Source organism: Alternaria incomplexa, assembly GCF_024043165.1.
Source record: "Alternaria incomplexa strain BMP 0042 chromosome Unknown scaffold_5, whole genome shotgun sequence".
In the NCBI taxonomy this organism is placed as follows: Eukaryota; Fungi; Ascomycota; class Dothideomycetes; order Pleosporales; family Pleosporaceae; genus Alternaria; species Alternaria incomplexa.
The window spans coordinates 1,940,924-1,958,988 of record NW_026249854.1 but is presented as its reverse complement, the minus strand read 5'-3'; the positions used below and the strand labels follow the sequence as shown (position 1 = coordinate 1,958,988).

The 18,065-nt window shown below is 54.0% G+C and overlaps 6 protein-coding genes across 6 annotated transcripts; 4 read left to right on the top strand and 2 right to left on the bottom strand.

Moving 5' to 3' along the window:
* Window positions 1–67: 67 nt before the first annotated feature.
* J4E90_004554 (uncharacterized protein) lies at window positions 68–3,598 on the bottom strand (the record flags this gene model as incomplete). Its single annotated transcript, XM_051434119.1, has 2 exons — window positions 68–3,419; window positions 3,474–3,598. 2 exons carry the CDS (start codon window positions 3,596–3,598, stop codon window positions 68–70), a joined length of 3,477 nt encoding a protein of 1,158 aa, XP_051292637.1.
* An 832-nt stretch (window positions 3,599–4,430) lies between these two features.
* Window positions 4,431–6,734, top strand: J4E90_004553 (uncharacterized protein; the record flags this gene model as incomplete). The annotated part of the gene is made up of 1 exon (XM_051434118.1): window positions 4,431–6,734. The coding sequence occupies one exon, from the start codon at window positions 4,431–4,433 to the stop codon at window positions 6,732–6,734; it is 2,304 nt and encodes a 767-aa protein (XP_051292636.1).
* Window positions 6,735–7,480: 746 nt separating this feature from the next.
* On the top strand, window positions 7,481–8,450 carry J4E90_004552 (uncharacterized protein; the record flags this gene model as incomplete). Its single annotated transcript, XM_051434117.1, has 2 exons — window positions 7,481–8,237; window positions 8,434–8,450. 2 exons carry the CDS (start codon window positions 7,481–7,483, stop codon window positions 8,448–8,450), a joined length of 774 nt encoding a protein of 257 aa, XP_051292635.1.
* A 1,710-nt stretch (window positions 8,451–10,160) lies between these two features.
* J4E90_004551 (uncharacterized protein) lies at window positions 10,161–11,372 on the bottom strand (the record flags this gene model as incomplete). Its single annotated transcript, XM_051434116.1, has 1 exon — window positions 10,161–11,372. The coding sequence occupies one exon, from the start codon at window positions 11,370–11,372 to the stop codon at window positions 10,161–10,163; it is 1,212 nt and encodes a 403-aa protein (XP_051292634.1).
* Window positions 11,373–12,523: 1,151 nt separating this feature from the next.
* J4E90_004550 (uncharacterized protein) lies at window positions 12,524–14,228 on the top strand (the record flags this gene model as incomplete). Its single annotated transcript, XM_051434115.1, has 2 exons — window positions 12,524–12,530; window positions 12,676–14,228. The coding sequence occupies 2 exons, from the start codon at window positions 12,524–12,526 to the stop codon at window positions 14,226–14,228; spliced, it is 1,560 nt and encodes a 519-aa protein (XP_051292633.1).
* A 320-nt stretch (window positions 14,229–14,548) lies between these two features.
* J4E90_004549 (uncharacterized protein) lies at window positions 14,549–15,730 on the top strand (the record flags this gene model as incomplete). Its single annotated transcript, XM_051434114.1, has 1 exon — window positions 14,549–15,730. The coding sequence occupies one exon, from the start codon at window positions 14,549–14,551 to the stop codon at window positions 15,728–15,730; it is 1,182 nt and encodes a 393-aa protein (XP_051292632.1).
* Between the last annotated feature and the right edge of the window lie 2,335 nt (window positions 15,731–18,065).

The following is an 18,065-nucleotide window of genomic DNA, read 5'->3' as shown; positions in this document are numbered from 1 at the left end:
AATGTTGGATAAAAATGATGAATCAACGATACATTTTGCTAATTACTACAACACGCTCAATACAATACTACACAACCCCAAGTCCAACCACATCCTCCTCATCCCCCGTCGCCTCACTAGCAACACTCTCATGCAAACTCGGCGTCTTATCCTTCTCCTTCCTCCCAATCTTCTTAGTAATACTGCCCCAAACACCGCCAGCAGTCCCACTCTTCGGCGTGCCAATCTGAGGACTGTTGCCCACACTCTCTGTACTCTTGCCCAGGCCGAAAAACCCACTTGTTGAACCCTCTTCCTCATGCTCGTCGGGTGTACTAGGAACATCGGATTTGGCGGACTTGGAAAAGAGCGCGTTCTTTTTGCCAAACGTGAGGAACTGGTTGGTGCTACCCTTACGTGTGAGTTTCTGCATGAAGGATTCTTTGCCGATGGAACCCGCGGCGTCGGAGGCAGTGTGGGATATACTTCGTTCGAGAGATTCGCGGGGGGAAGCTTCTGAGGCATCGGCCGTGGAAATAATAGAAGGAGTGTCTCGCGACATGCGGGAATCATGAGGAGAAGTTGTGTCTCTGGCGTCGCCGGCTTCAGAGGGCGTGGCGTGCTTGTCTTTGCGCGCTGCCTTTTCCGCCTTGTCGGCCTTGACTCTCTTTTCCTTTTCTTCCTTCTTCTCTGCCTTTTCGGCTCGGCGGGCTTCTTTCTCGGCGGCGCGCTTGGCTTTTTCTTCTTCGTTCTTCTTGCCGAGTTGGAACATGGTGAAGCTTGCTGCTGCGGGGTTGAGCTGCTTTGGTGGGGTAGGTGGGATGGGTGGGAGTGATGAGGTTGAGGGTTGTGCTGGCATGTGGGAAGCGGATGACTGTGGGCGAGTGCCAATTGGCGCTTGAGTGGGTGAGCGTGTGTTTGAAGGAAAGTCCAGAACATCATCGTGGATATCGTCGTTGATCAGGTTCGCGCTCGACGTGTGTTGCATCGAGGGTCGACGAGATCCCAGCCGTGACCATGAAGTGGTGTTGGTGTTGTTGACACTCCAGTCGACTCCAAGAGGACTAGCCCGAGCACCAAAGGCATCCACATTCCAGCCGAAGCGCGTCTGGCTCTCGGTCGATGGACGTGGCAGAGCCATGCCTTCTCCTGAATTAGTAGAGCCCTGACGTGGAGACTCCGGCCTCTGCATGCCTAGGATATTTCGTAGCCAGGGGTCTTCCCCACCCTTTGCGCTGCTGAACATATTGAACGGTCGTTTACGTGTAGCCACATGTTTTGGACTACTAAGCGACTCAATCGGCTGAGTCTTGGTGCGTATGAATGTGTCGTACCATGCGCCTTCAGAATGGCTACCGCGGCGGCGAGTGTTACCCAGACCGTCAATGCCATGGTCCTGTCGAGGTAGTGACTGACTTTGTGACGGTTTCAGGGAGCCCAACGCTGGACCCTCGTCGGAGAACGTCTTGCCCCGTGCTCGATTCAGTCCAAAGAGTCCACCAAAACGACTGGCTTGGGGATTGATCTGGAAGGAGCTGGATGTTGAGTGAATGGAGCGCCTGTCGTTGTCCATGTTGTTGTCATTACTGGGATAAAAGTTGAGTTCACCAGCACTGTCCCGAGGACTTGCTAGAGCACTGGGCGAGCCGCTCTGTGGAGAAGCTGGTGAACTCGAGTTTTGCGTGTGGTTCATAGTTCCAGGAGCTCCAAGACCAGGTAGGACGTTCCTCATGTTAGGTGAAGGATCCAGCGACGGTGCTTGGGGTGGACCTGGGTCGTCATCCTCATCCTCCGTCAAGCCTAGATCATCCCCAAACAATCCCGCTGGAAGCAATGCGCCGGCTGTCGGACTCATTGGCGCACCGCCGGTCAAACTCTCGAAGTCAGCCTGCGAGAAGGATGTGCTGTAATTCCGAGGAGGAGGCAATGCCATGCCGTTGACGGGGTTGAAATAAGGCGTGGCGGTAGCGAACGAGGGTGATGAGGTCGTGGGGATGCTGTTGAACGGGGCTGATGAAGTATGCACGAAGCCACCAGTAGCCTGAGCCAGAAGTCCCTCGCGCATGCTTAGCGGTCGCGCACGCTGGCTGTTCCTCCTGACGGGACCCATTTCTGGGACTGGCGGTCCTGAGAAGAGTTGCGGCTGGCTCAGGCGGCGCTGCTGCATGTAGGTCAATCTGCCCGTGGCATCCTGATGGGCTCTCTCCGCCTCGGCGTATAGCGCCCAAGCCTGAGCATACTGCTGCTGCAAAAGACCCAGCGTCATCTTCCAGCGGTTGTCCTCTTCCTTCTCTGCGTTGTCGGGGCCGTCTGCCGCTTCAGCGCCTTCTTGGCCTTCCTCGAGCTTCTGCCTCTCCTCTTCTAGAGCCTTGATGTGGATACCCTTCTCACGGATGGCGTCTTCCAAGACCTTGTTCGCCTGCGTCTCGTCGGCGTACTTGTCTTTGAGGTCTTGGACGCGCTTCTCGGAAGCTGCCTGGTACTCGGTCTGCTCTTTCTTGATCTTCTCAGCAGTGTCGCGGAGTTCGCCCGCCTCCCTGGTCCACTTGGCAACATCGTCCTTCAACTTCTTGCGCTCAGCTTCCTTTTGACGCAGCACCCTTTCCTGCTGAGCGCGTCTGGTCTGGGCCGCGGCGTTCTGACGCTCAAGACTAGCCACCTCTTTCCGCAGGTCGCGACTGGCATCTTCCTTTTCTTTCAATGCCGCCTTCTTCTCGTCGCGCTTGTCCACCAAGATGGCCTTTTGAGTGACAAACTCCTGGTCCTCGTCTTGGATCTGGCGCTCCATGTCGTCCAGCTCGCGTCTGAGGCCGTCCAACTTCTCGGTCAACTGGCGGATCGAGTCTGGGCCTTCTGCCTCTTGCGCTGCCCTCCCTTGGTCCTGCATCTGCGATGCGGGCGAGATCTTCCGTCCGATGTCGGGGCGGCGCATGCGGGAGGTGCTGTTGCTGTGTTCGCGGGTCATAGGCGGGGCAGCGACGGAGGTGACGACATCGGCGAGGGTCTTGTTGGGGCGGATGACGGGCGTGGGGGTGTAGTCATTGTCGTCGCTGGCGAGGGGCGCGTCTTTGGGCGGGGAGGGACCGTAAAAGTCATCGGAGTCGGCGGGGAGGGTGCGCAGGCGGATGGGCACGCTGGGGGCTTGGAAGCTGGATGAGTTGAGGGTGACGATGCGGATGGTGTAGTGGCGGTCGGGCTGCAGGTTCTCGATGGTGATGGAGGATTCCTGCGGGGAGATGTCGCCAATGTCGATGCCGTTGATGCGGATCACGTATTTGAGCACCGAGGCGCGCTGGTCGGGCGGCTTCCAGTGCAGCAGCACGCCATCGGCCTTGATGCCAGCGAGCGAGACGAGGGGTGCGACGGGGACTTCGAGGCCGAGCACCTGCACCAGCTTCTCGACGGGCTGCGTGAGGACCTGGTAGGCGCGGAAGGCGACCCTGCATGCGCGGTGAGCAAGTGCGCGTGTATTTCTTCTTGTATACAATTCCTACCAGAAGAGGGCCGAGACGATGCACGCCGTGCGCAGCCAGCCCGACGACGAGAACAGCAGGGCCTCCATGTCGTAGCGGGCGACATCGGGCGGCCAGTACAGCGACTGTGAGGGTTCCGAGAACATGGCGACAGCTGTCAGGCGGCTCCCACCTGTTTGTCCCTGGTTGTCGTGGTGGGTGAAGTTTGCGCGGTGCCTGGCGGCGTCATGTGCAGCCACAACCGCCGCAAATGGCCGAAGCTACAGGCCATTTCGACGTCTTGGCTGCTCCACACCTGCACTCCTCCGCATTCATGAGCAGCTAGCGGGGCAGGGTGGCTGTCGAAAAGACGAGTTGGGCGTGTGTTGAGAATATCATCGCGATACCTTCCATTGAATATTATATCCGGTAGCAAAGTCGAGAAATAACTCTGATGACATCCCATAATGTACACTGAGCAGTGGTTGAGCCAGTGGCTGGCCCAACATATAATCAGCACGAACGCTTCTCCAATGTGCGTGCTCCGTTGCAGCATGTGAAGATGGCATCTCGATTCTGCACCTTAGCCCATGCAATATGCACGAAGTCCCTCGCAACAGATACCATTCTGGATGTACACTTCTGGAAATTCTTGCCGCACTCCGGCTCAGCGCATCACTTGATCTCGGCCTGACGTCCTCGGGCCCGTGATGCGCCCGCGAGCTCGGTGACCGCATAGCTCACCACTGCCTAGGCACGTCAGCGCAAAAGTACTTCCACTCCTGACATCCCTTCTTTGACCCTCAACGCTCGGCCGGTCGCTCTTCCCTCGGTGAACGCAGCCCTCTGACATGTGAAGAAAGAATGCAAACACGCTCTGACACATTTCCATCCGCCCTCCCTCTGTAAAACACTTCTGACGTACATCCCCGACGCTCGCTACGACCCATACAAACGAGATCATCTGCGCAAGAGGTGCTGAGCCCGTAGACAGCAACCATGAACTACGTGCGATCCATCACGGGCAGCGTGTCCAAGGGCTGGAACTCGATCAACCCCGCCACCCTCAGCGGCGCCATTGACACCATCGTCGTAGAGCACGAGGACGGCAGCCTGGCATGCTCGCCCTTCCACGTCCGCTTCGGCAAGTACCAGATACTGCGCCCCTCGGACAAGAAGGTCGAGTTCCGCGTCAATGGCGAGCTGCAGGACTACTCGATGAAGCTGGGCGAGGGCGGCGAGGCCTTCTTCGTCTTCGAGACGACGCGCTCCATCCCCGCCGAGATGCAGACGTCGCCCATCGCATCGCCCGCCGCCAGTCCCGAGCAGAAGCCCGTAGAGCTGCCCTCGGAGCGCGCCTTCGACGAGCCCGAGCCTTTCGACCTGGACGGTAGCGCTACAAGGAGACGAGGGCGCATGTCCATGTCGGTGCCTGCCTCGGACTATGCCGGCGCCGACTTTGGACGGCCCAAGTCGGGGGACTGGTCGGGCTTCCACATGCAGAGGGCAAGCACGGATGAGACGGTGCCTTCTGTAAAGGACGGCTTTGCCAAGACATTCGACGGAGAGGAATCACAGGACAAGGGGCCCGAGAGAGGGCCGCTGCAGATCAGCAAGGAGGATGCGACGGCTTGGAACAGGTCAACGCGCTCAGCGAGTCCGCCGCCTGTATCCTCCGCCGAAGCCCTGGCCCGCGCGATCAAGCTGTCCAAGAAGCTCTTTACCTCGAACATCCCGAACAAAGTCACCGAGACTGGCGACCTCGAACTAGACATGACGGGGTACAAGAGCAGCGAAGAGGATGCGTTGCGCGCTGAGGTCATAGCCAGGCGCATTCTGTCGGATGAGCTCGCAGGAGACTACGACATTGGCGCGCTCATAGGCGCCGACGAGAACGGCAACCTCTGGATCTACAGCAGTGAGGAGGCCAAGGCAGCGGCTATGGCAAAGACGACAATGAACGTACTGAACGAGTCCGCTCTTCAATCGACCGATGCGCTGTCAGACCCCGGCTACCAGAGCGACAGCGGACGTAGCGACGACACTGCCCAATTCCCCCTACGCAGAGACTCAGACAGTGCACTGGGTTCCTCCGCGCCACACTCGCCCGAAGCCAGAAAATCTGAGCACAAGACATACGCAAAGACACTACGCCTCACGAGCGAGCAACTCCGAGCGCTCAACCTAAAACCCGGCGCAAACACCATGAGCTTCACCGTAAACCGCTCAAAATGCGAAGCCTACATGTTCTACTGGAAGCACGACGTACCCATCGTCATCTCGGACATCGACGGCACAATCACCAAGTCCGACGCCCTCGGCCACGTGCTCAACATGATCGGCCGAGACTGGACACACCAAGGAGTAGCCAAACTCTACACCGACATTGTCAACAATGGCTACAACATCTTCTACCTAACCAGCCGCTCCGTCGGCCAAGCCGACACCACACGCGCGTACCTAAACGGCGTCGTCCAAGACAACTACCGCCTCCCCAAAGGCCCCGTAATCATGAGCCCAGACCGCACCATCGCGGCCCTCCGCCGCGAAATCTACCTCCGCAAGCCCGAAGTCTTCAAAATGGCTTGTTTGAGAGATATCATGCAGCTCTTCGATAAGCCCGCGCACCAAACGCCCTTTTACGCCGGTTTCGGTAATCGCTTCACTGACGCGCTTTCCTACCGCAGTGTCAACATCCCTTCCACCCGCATCTTCACCATCAACTCCAACGCCGAAGTCAGTCTTGATGTTTTGTCGCTCAACAGCTATAAAACGGGGTATGCGAGCATGCGCGAGATTGTTGATCACTTTTTTCCGCCGGTGGGGCTGCTTGTTCCGGCGGGTGGGGAGGCGTATACTGATTTTAATTATTGGCGCGATCAGCCGCTTGATATTCAGGATTTTACGGATAGTGAAGATGAAGAGGAAGACGACGATGATGAGAGGACTGAGGCGGCTAGTATAAGGAGTGAAGACGAGGGATCGGAGATTGGCGAGGATCTTGAGGCGAGCTACATGTCGAGGGAGACCTTGGATGTCGATGAAACGGGCTTGGAAGATTCGATTGTCGAAAGTGTGGAGGGGGGTGATTATTTGGAGGGCGAGGGGTATGTTGAGAGGAGGTATGGGGATGATGAAGAGGAGGGGTATGACGACGACGAAGGTGATAGAACGATGGTTCAAGACGTCATCCCTTCGATTGAGGATGGGGGGGATACGGGTGTGGATACGAATGTTGAGCGTTTGAGGGCGCTGGATGTGAAGGAGAGGAGTCCGACGCCGAGGGCTCCGGCGAGGAGGTAGTCAGCTTTGTTTGGAATTTTGTTCTAAGTCGAGTTGTTTTTCGCATAGCATGGCATGGGGCGGCGTTGGGTGTTTGTAGTGCGTAAGGGTAAGGCACGCTGGTGTTTGTAGAATCTTCTTGTTTACGTATTGTAATTCATTAGACAGCTATGAGACTGGGCTTCAACATGCCCTTTCTAATATCCGTTAAGGATCAACATGCCTCGTCTTGTTGTCTATTGTAGCTTTTATCGTCGCTTCCTTACCAGCATGTGCCGCGTTGCAACATTACCCCAGACTCTTAAGCCTCCTCCCAAGAATCTTGGCTACTTTATTATACCTGCACGTGGTATCTCTAATATAGCGGCAGTTATCGGCTATTACTTTTCGAGCGGTGCTCTAGTTGGATCAACGAGATACCACGCGCCAATTACCAATGGTCTGGCATCGATCACTTCGCGCCTTCCAAGATTGGTTTCATGGCTCAGATCTGGGCGCTCTATCCTTTACACCCTTTGTCTTCCCCCACACATGCCGACCGCCAATATCAGGGTAATAAAGTGCACTTACTCTAATTCTTTTCTGTATAAATCATGACATCAGAGGTTGAACAGAGCGGAGATTGTAGAAGAGGTTCGCAATCCTCTCGTTACTCATATACCTCTTCACCCCAAGGAGCAGCTCATCTAAGAGGCCATTGACACCGTGAGCAACTCAACGCTCCACCATACCAAAACTCAATATCTAGCAATTCAACAACCACCTCCATGATGCATCCCACCCTCTCCCTCACCTACGCTCTAACACTAGCAACAAGCACCTTCGCCCTATCACCCCACCTATCCACCCGCCAACAGCCCTTCAAAACAACACCCATAACCGACTTCTCTGAACCATGGGCCTTCGCCTTCCTCCCCGACACCCGCATCCTCGTCACAGAGCGAAAAGGCAACCTCCTCCTCGTCGACCCAACCACCAAGTCCAAAGGCAGCATCACCGGCGTCCCCGCCGTCGCGTATGCCGGTCAAGGCGGCCTCCACGACATCGCCTTACACCCCAACTACTCCAACAACAGTATCGTGTATATCAGCTACGCCGAAAATGGTTCTGGGGGCGCAGGCTGCGCGGTCGCGCGCACCAAGCTGAGTCTGAGTGGTAGCGGTGGAGCGCTATCCGGTCTTGAAGTCATCTGGCGGCACTCCCAGCGCGCCACAGGCGGCCTCCAGTTTGCGTGTCGTCTGAAATTTAGTCCTGAAGACGGCGGGTTGTACATATCCTCTGGCGAGATAAACCAAATGCATCCAGCCCAGTCCATGACGTCCAACCTAGGGAAGATAATTCGGCTCTACGACAACGGGACTGCTTTTGCTGGAAACCCTTTCGCGTCTCAAGGCGCCATCCAATCCCAGATCTACACGCTCGGCCACCGCAATCCGCTCGGCATAGACTTTGACGCTGCGGGCCGGCTGTGGGAAGTCGAAATGGGCCCGTTTGGAGGCGACGAACTCAATCTCGTTCAACCGGGTAAGAACTATGGATGGCCGCTTGTATGTGAGGGACGGCATTACAATGGCACGTTGATACCGAAGCACAGTACGAGGCCGGAGTTTGCGGCGCCGAAGGCGAATTGGGTTCCTGTTATCTCGCCTGCTGGGCTTATCATTTACAAAGGTGACCTTTTTGCTGGGTGGAAGGGCAATGCTATCATTACTGGTCTTAGTGCGCAAGGGCTTGTGAGGGTTAGTATTAATGGTGATACGGCGGCGGAGGCACAGCGCATTGGGATGGGTAAGCGGATGAGGGGGATTAGGGAAGATAAGGATGGGGCTATTTGGGTGATTGAGGATGGGGCTGGGGGGAGATTGTTGAAACTTACGCCGAATTGATGGGGATGGACAGGGAAGGCAGGTATATGAAAATGGGTCTTGATGAGAATGCATCAATGGCGTTCACGAAGCAAACACATCGAGCTTGAAGTCATCAGAATTACCTGTTCCTCGAGTCGAGGCTATCCATGAGACATCAGTACTACCACTGAGCTTCACCAGTGACATGACAGCCATCACCGCTCTTCCATCTCCCTTCCCATTCGTATGTCTGTGAAACCCGAAGATCCACACCATGGAACCACTGCACCCATATCTACCTCACTTCCTACCGACCGACCCATCCATGTACTGAGTCCAACCACACTCCTTCTTGCACAACTTGCCATCGACATGGACGCCCTGGCAGATGATCTCGCACTGGGAAGTATGTTTGCAGCTCTGTTTTAAGCATCAGCACGATTTCTTGTCACACCGTCCACCTTCCACTTCCATAAATCAAACCCAAACTTACATTAGCGCAATCAACATAAGCCTCACTGCAGCGCTTGCAGAACCTAGTAGCCACAGCATGAACGTCCTGCTCTCCTTCGTTAGCCCCGGCCCTAGAGTAAAGCAGGGAGAGAGGGTGTAGGAATGAAGGCGGACTTGCGTTGTCGGATGAGGAAGCGGTGTCGTGAGGGATGACGCTGCCGAGGACGGTGGTGAAGAGAACTGCGAGGGCGAGCATGAAGATGGTGGTGAGGGACTTCATCTTGCGTGGGTGTTTGGGTTTGTTTGTGGGGGCTGAATGGATGTAGTATTATGGGAGTAGCTGAAGGTTAGATTTAAGGAAATCGGGTCGTGGTGTAGAGGAGTTGTTGGGGGTGGAGTTGTAGAAGACTTCGAAGGAAGGAGCCGAGTACGTTGGATAGGTAAGGTCTGGGCGCGGTGGCGAAAATCTCGACCGGACCCCGTTTGCAAGGTGAGTACAGGTGAGTGCAGCCTGATTTATTTTGTAAGCGGTTCAGGCTACGTAGTTGATAAAGGCTATTACAGGTCTTTGCGCAAACACGCAAACACACTGTGGCGGGAGTGAGGCAGTGACGGTGACGAGGCCGGGTAGGTAGGACGTAACGCCTTCGAACACGGATAATATGTAGTCGAAATCAACCAGATTCGAGAGCAAGCACAATAACATGATGTTCACCTAAACTATAAACTTCACACACCCGAGAAGTGGGACAATGGACCTAGTAGGTAAGAAGTGACGGCTTAAAACATCAACACCAACACCAGGATCATGTTGTGGGAGTCACTCAGGTCCGAGACCGGATACTGGAAGATCACGCTCACTCAGGGAGGGACTTGGGAGACCTCCACCTCCTCCCCTCCGCCTCTCCTCCGCCTCCCCCACCCACCCTGTGACGATAGAGCGCGGCACATGTTGTGACTGCCCGTTTTGGCGCGACCTACATTTGCAAGGTTATTAATTTTCCGTCGACCGATATTGAACTTGCGTCACAACGAAGAACACCCCCACGTTGCGTGGATGGATTCACACACTGCTCCAGCTTTTCTTTGCAACGGTACTTCGTAATTCTCATTCATCTCGGTCTGGCCGTGGATATAACGTCCCTTCTCACCTACCCTCCATCTCCACATCCTCCTCCTCAATCGTAGGCAAAACCTGATACATCCTCTTCCCCTTCCCCATCCTCTTCAAGCACCGATCCGTATGCAACAAATGCCCCCTCTTCTGCCTCACAAAGCCCGCAAAACACGCCGCACTCGACGCAATTGCGCCCGCTGAGATATATATCGGTATGAAGAAGTCCTGCGGCTTATACCAGATCATCGTCGTCGCAAAAGAGAGTAATTCGAACAGGTTCTGTAACGACATTTCGATAGCGGAGAAAGAGCCACGGGAAGCAGGAGGCGCGTCTTCTTGAACAAGGTATTGTACGCTGAGATCGAAGCCCCAGAGACCGAGGCGGGAGAGGCATACGCCGATTACGAGGGCGCCGCCGGCTAGCATCGGTGCTGTGGTTGTGGGGAAGAGGTGGAATAGGCCGATTGCCAGGGCGATGGCGAGGAGTTGTTCGTTGATGAACCAGAGACCTGCTCGTACGGCGCCGATTTTGTTCATGAGCCACGGCGCTGCGATGGTGGCGGATAGTTCGAGGATAACGGATACGAGCCGCATGACGGAGACGTGCGTGCTGGTGAAGCCGAGGGTGAGGAGGTAGGTCGTCATTTGCGAGGCGAAGGAGAGGACGGTGAGGTAGAGAAGGGAGAGGGAGAAGGAGGCCAGGAAGGCGGGGTTGGTGATGTATTCGCGGTACGGCGCGAGGTGTGCTGTTAGAGTTTTGGTGATGGTGGAGCGTCGCGTAGTGGTATTTGGTACGGTATCCTGGTTAGGCGACGAGGCTCGCTGTTGCAGTTCCGTAGCAATGTCCGTTTCAGACGCTTGTTTCGTCACGACGCCCTTTCCGATACTTAATTCCGGTACCGCGGCATATACATTCGCGATGGCGAAGTATTCTACTAACACGCTTATTGCGTTTTGTGCGAAGACGGCCCAGATGGCGAGTTTGGTCGAGTATCCGTCTACGAGCCCGATACCGACAGGCGCGATGAGCTTGCAAATGAGGTCTATCCTGCGCATGGCGCTGTTTAGCTCTTGTCGGTCGAGAGACAGACTCTCGGACACGACGACAATCCAGTCGCGCTCCACGGAAACGGTATTGGCGACGAAGGCGAGTTTCTCGATGCATGCCAGCACCACGCTGATGAGGAATAATCCGTAGGTCACCATCCCAATATCCTTCTCTTCTCCACCCAAACCCAGCATCGCTACCAAAATCGCACAACTCCCCGCAACACTAACTCTTTGCCACACAATACTCTGGCGCACAACCCATAACCTATCTCTCCGGTCGACCAGCCCTCCAATCCATGATCCGAGGACTGCAGCGGCGAGTGACCGGAAAAGCGCATAACATGACGCGAAGAAAAGCGTGCCAGGGAAGATTTTGGCCAGAAAGATCACAGCGCCGAATTCAAAGGTGCGCGCATTCCACGTCGAAAGTACATGTGAAGTGTACAGCTTGGTGAGGAGGTGGCGGGGTGATCGTCGCGTGGGCGATGGTGTTGATCGGGCGGGGTAGACTGGTTGTGGTTGGGTTGGTGAGGCCAGCTCTCCTCTGGTCTCGCTCGCCTCGCTCGTCATATCGTCACAAGTTGTGTAGGTAGGAAGAAGCAAAAAGGCAAATCGCGCCCCATGGCGAGTGTTCGCAAGGTTTAGCTGCCTAATACCGTGATGGTCATGAGACGGGTGCCCGATGCTGTGGGAGACGGACGTCTGGGCCTTCCGAGTCGCCTCATGGATTGCGTTTGCATGTGTGGACCCTGTCGATCTGGTGGAGAGGTTAGGCTGTGTTGGGTTAGCGTCGCGAGGATTGATGGATATGAGAGAAAGCAGGGCCGAGGATTGATGGTGAGGATGCCTCTATTAGGCTGATGAGATGGGTTTGCTGGTTTGGTGGATAGTGGTGGGTGTGATGGAAGATGGGTCTTTGTTGTCTTGTCGAGTGTGCCAGTATCATTGCATGTAGTTGCAACTCCACATGATTAATGAGTAAAAACGCCTTGTTTCATGACAGTGGAAGCATAAGGATGTCACGATGGTTAGTAAGTATTGGGGCAAGTTGTTTTGGTGTTTCCTGATGATAGTGTGGAGCATTAAACTACAAGGACTGTCGACGTTCCAAGGCTGCGAGCGTGTCCTTAGCGTGAACCCTGGATCTTGGAAAGACGCGTTTCCGAAGGCCATTCCATCTTCCAACAAACTCACATTCATGGAGCTCACCACACACTATCAATTGCCCCCAAATCTGTCGCAGGCTCATGGCTTTGTGCCCCGATCTCACATTTCATGAAGATGTTCGGCTATACGGCAAGGCGTCGAACGCTTGGCCAAGACGTGCTCGTGCATCCACCTACATGACGCGTACCTAGGTAACCTACTTGATTCCACGTCCACCAGATCTCTTTGCTACAGAGCAGATGAGGCGCTCTATCCATCGTGCTAGAAGAGGTAAGCCAGCGCATATGACCTCGGGGCCCCAAGACCGCTGCACGACTGACAATCGCAGGATGGCTCGTCCTACCGCTCGGCAGACACCCCGCTCGCTTCCAGCCTCCGCCCGCCTTCTTGCAGCCCACGAACAATACTCAATCAGTAACACCACGAAACAACGCCCAGCACGACGGAGACAAGCAAGAGCGAAGCAAGTTTGCTCGAAGCGTGCTTGAAGGTAGCACGGTAGCCCTGATATCGCTCTTCGGCCTGGGCCTTGGCGGCTATGCCTATAGTCTGTTCTACAAGCGGACCGTCGCAAAGAAGATTGAGAATGCCTTTGCCACGGGATACAGCTCGCAAGAGCGTGTTGCGCTGGGTCGCATCTCATACGGCACGGAGCCAGACAAGATACAAGAGATTGTAGAGAGGGAATACTGGGTCCCGCGAGCAGAGCAGGAAGATATCGACAACGTTGTCAGCGGAAGGGCCAGAGGAAGATACTACCTAGTCATTGGTGAGCGAGGTACTGGAAAGCGGGCTCTACTCCTAGAAGCCATGCGGAAGGTCAATGGCGATGGTATTGCTATGCTGGAAGCGCATAACGACCTGGAAGTCTTTCGAACGCGACTCGGCAAAGCCATCGACTACGAATTCCACGAGGACTACATTGGAGGATTGTTCAGCATTCGGGGCCCCAGGGATAGCTCGCCGCTACTGGACATTGAAAGAGCACTCAATCAGATGGAGAAGGTAGCCTTGTCGCTGCGGAAGCGCCGCGGCAAGCCTCTTCTCATGATCATCAACAACATCCATCTGTTCAAAGATGACGAAGCGGGAAAGCATCTACTTGAAATCTTACAGCAGCGCGCTGAGATTTGGGCTGGCAACGAGCTTGTCACAACCGTCTTTACCTCCGATGAATTCTGGACCCTCGAACGCCTGACACCACACGCCACCAACATGCACGTCATCAGCGTCAGAGACGTACGGAAGAACGTAGTAACCACCGCACTCAAACAATACCGCGCTCGCTACCACAACGAAGACGTACCCCAGGGCATCCTAGACGAAGTCTTCGCCAAAGTCGGCGGCCGACTCATCTTCCTAAACCAAGTCGCCAAATCGAAAGACATGTTGGAAACATGCAAACAAATCAACCGAAGAGAGAAAATGTGGTTCCTGAACAACTGCTGGATCCTCGGCGACTCCATGGACGACGACGTAGAAGAACAACAAAAATATTGCGCCGCTGCCATCGTCCTAGCACGAGCCCTTGTACTCCGCGAGAACGAGACACCCGATTCGGATGACCAGTTCACACTACCCCAGATTCCGCTACACGAGGCCCGCCAGATTGTCACACGCGCCGACTTTGTACACCCGTTCGATCACATCAACGTGATTCATATCGATGCGCATGGTATGGTAAGAGCAGATTCTGTGCCGATGCAGAATGCGTTCAGGGAGGTTGTGCAACAACCAGGCTTTGAAGAGCATTTGAAGGCGACGCTGAACAGGTTGGATGAGCTGGAGAGTTTGGCGAGGACGAGGGAGGTTGCGATGAGGGATCCGCCGGATAGGAGTGGGGGGATTGTGCCGGTGCAGACGTATTGTGCGAAACTTTGAGAGGGTGAAGAGGTGGGTTTGTAGGTATCGCGCATGTGCTGCTTGTCGCAGCAGTCTCGATCTTGTGCTTTACGGCACAAACGTTTGCTGCTTACATATAATCTCGCGACTGCGTCTTCATGGTGGATACCCTTCCCAGCTCTCAGCTTCAACAGCTTTCGTCGACAATCATGGTTTTTCTGACTCTGCCTAACAACAGAATCAGTGGAATACTTGATGGAATCAATGCGCTCGTTGATAACAAGGACTTCCAGTCCCTACGGCTGACCTGCCGACGTATTTACCAACGCACCCATGCCTACGCAGTCATTCGCTACGAAATGAAGCTCTATGAGATTGAGATTGATTTCAGTTACCAATCTCTCTGCCTTCTTCTCCAGATTGTCAAGATTCCAGAATTTCGTCACAACATTAACACGATATTCTTCCGCACATTTGGCATCATGCCCCCTCCAAAAGATGAGATTGATGAATGGGAGTGGTATCGAGATCATGTCGAAAGAAAAGAGCGAGACGATTACGAGCGATCAAGTGAAGCTATTTACCTCCTTACTGAAATTCTACGGTACCTATCCGACGCAAGGGAACTCTCTATGATGGAACTCCTCTCCAACTACAACGTTGTTGTGTTTAAGGCCATGGACCTAGCGCAGTTCCCAAAACGCACGCTTTTCTATCTTATTGAACCAAGACGTGTGCTGGATCAAAAGTACGAGGAGTTTGGGCGATCATCTGCTTCATTCGCGCGTTACATGAAGTGGACTACTATTATGCATCAGACCCCACAAGTTGAGTGGCATAGGTTTGTGGCCGACGCCGTCGCCCCGAACGGAGGCGAAGACGAAGGACCACGAGAGACCGCAGCAGAACGCAGGATCAGAAAAGCAGATGAGTACGAAGACGCAATCGACGAAGGCTACCATGTTCGCGATTACCGACTCAACGACCCCCATGTCGCAAGCTTCTTTCACGGCCTAAGTACTGTCCCACACTTGTACATTGACGGCTGCGATCGGTTCCCCCGGCTACGTTTCTGCAACGCTTGTAACGACATCTTCGCTTACAGCATCATTAGAGTACCGTTCACTCAACTCACCACACTCGAAATCGGACACATGTACGTCAGCGGCGGTCGTCTTCAACATTTCATCAAACGTCACTCTCATACACTCAAGAACATTGAATTTGATGGCACAATCCTGACCGATGGCTCTTGGAAAACCATCGCACGAGTTCTCAGACAGATCTCCGGTCTTGAGCACCTCAGGCTTCTGAACGATCTTTGCCAGAAGGCAAACGCTCATCCAACCAAACGTCGACCTCAGAAGTATGTGCCTTACGATGGTTGGCGTACGCCGTTTGATACTCACGCGGCTGTTCGTCGTTTTCTGAAGGATTTTATCAAGTTCTTTTCGACGTCCAGGTATGTGTATAAGCGTGTGCCTCTCCGGCCTTTGCCACAGTATTACAAGGTTGATCTCTTTCACTTGCCGTCTAGGTAGGAGCCTGTATAGAAGCGTTCCGAGTTCACGCAGGCTTTTTCCATCTTCCTCCAAGTGTGGAAGGGAAGTAGGGTGCTGTAGGATAGTAATACCGTCAAGTCCCCTCTCGGTAAGTTGTTGTGTTGATGATACTCCATTCTAGAGGATCTCATCGGATGGGTGACACGTGGATCTCGGAAGTGGTGAGCCGCTCGTCTGCGTCGCGTCGCCGCAGCTCTTGTCGGTACGCTCTTGCGCACAACGAACACGGCCATCACTACTCTGGCTACAAGTCCATCACACCTCCGCTCTCAGACCTAGCCATCAAGCTCTGCCGCGTTGAGAAAATCTCATTCTTCGGATGCGACAATATACCGCGACTTCGGCTGTGTCATGGATGCGAAGATATGTGGGTCAGTCTCTTCGCAAACAACATATATCCACATCTTACCCACTTCGCGCTTGGTAGAGTCTACGTGAGCGGGAGCCGTCTTCGTGGCTTCATCAAACGACATGCTACGACACTACAAACTGTCGAGTTCGGCGACGTAACTCTGACCGACGGAAGTTGGCGCTCAGTTGCTCAGGGTCTACGAAAATGTCCTAGCCTCGACTATCTGAATATGGGTCTGAGTACTCCGTATACGGGGGGCTATCGCACTTGCCCTGGGCTTCTTCAGAAACGCGCCACGTCATCTCCAGCAGCCAGATTACCAGAGGAATTTGTCAAATCCGGTATCGAACACATGAAGAGGGACACAAACTCTTACCCAAGTGCTCACATCAGATTGCACAATAAGACGGATGTCACACGTTGGCTGGACGTATTCATACGATACTTTGCTACTATTGAACGCGATGCGCGCATGGATTGGGCGGATGCTGGCCATGAACCTCCGGTTTATCACGAAGCTTGTACTTTCTTTCTACCCAATTGGAACGAGAATGTACCCGATGTTCTGGACCGAGCGTATACAGCTATGTGTAAGTATCTTGAGGCGGCGGAAGAGGCGTGAGCAGGCATGAAGGTACGGCTTTGTAGGTGATAGCATGCTAAGCATAGCGCGGAAAGATTGGGGTTAGTATCTCCACTACACCATTAAAAAAACACCGAAGATACGCATTGTAGTTCATCGATGAGGTCCTCTAGTTCTATGTGCAGTATAACTCCACCATTTCAACGTGTCAAAGCGCAGTCCTACTAAATCACAGCCATTCCTTCAGTAGCTTTCGCATTCATCCTCATGGCATGAACACTGCAACGGAGAATTCTTAAAGACCCTTGCAGTTGTTAGCGCACATACACGTTCACAGGAAGACACATATACATACCTCAACCGTCGAGTATACGCCGTGTTATAGTCTTCCAATACCCACATGAGATAGCGCAAGATCTGCGACGCAGAGTGCTGGAATGGGAAGAACTGCTCGCAGTCCTCGAATTTGCATTCATACCGGTGGAATTTTGGGCGGTATCGACGGTCCTTCGGATGCAAGGAATCTACGCCAAACCAAGATCCGCAGAACCTCATTGTAGATGCGGTATCTATGTCGTGATCGATTTGACCATATGTATAGGGTACAGCTTCCTTCTCCACGACCTTTCCTAAGCCGTTGATCCAAATCAAGTCGGGGTGGTGTAAAGGTTGGTCAGGTGCGTGGACGTCGGCCATCATTGTTGTTACAACGGTCATGCGGAGCTCCTGGAGAGAGATAGTACGTTCCGCAACGAGATGTTGGCCGCCTGAACCTAGAGAGAATGAGCGAATAGTCACTTCGCGGTCTCCCGGACTTGAAGACGTCTCCAGCACCAATGGTAATATGCTAATGCGCAAGTCTTCCAAGGCGGTTGGTTCTGGCAGGTTGAATTCCAGTACGACCCCGAGCTTATCAGCATCCTCGATTATCCAGGTTTTTCTCTTGAAACGTGGAGTGTTAACCCTTCCCATTTCGTAAGAGTCTACAGGCAAGGGAAACTGATGGCGTAGAAGGCGTGCGAGTTTGCTGAATTTGTTGAATGTGCTACGCTTCTCTGTCGACCGGAGTATTAACGTATACGGGGTTGAGTACAGCAGTTGACCGTGATGAGTCTTATGAAACTCTTGTTTGAGGTGACCAAGACCGAGTGGAAGCTTTGTACCGACGTCCAAATCTATGCGCACCTCTTTTGGGTGAGAGGTCGCTTCCCAAATAATATTGTGGAGGACATGGTCATGCAGACCAAGCAGGGTAAGTTTTGGGCGTGCTAGAGAAAGTCGTCGCCCATCGTCCCCAGCAACAAAGCTGTGTTGTTGATCGGGATCAGGTACCATCCGTGAGTCCTCCCAATCATGTTGAGTCCTTCTCAAGCCGAACG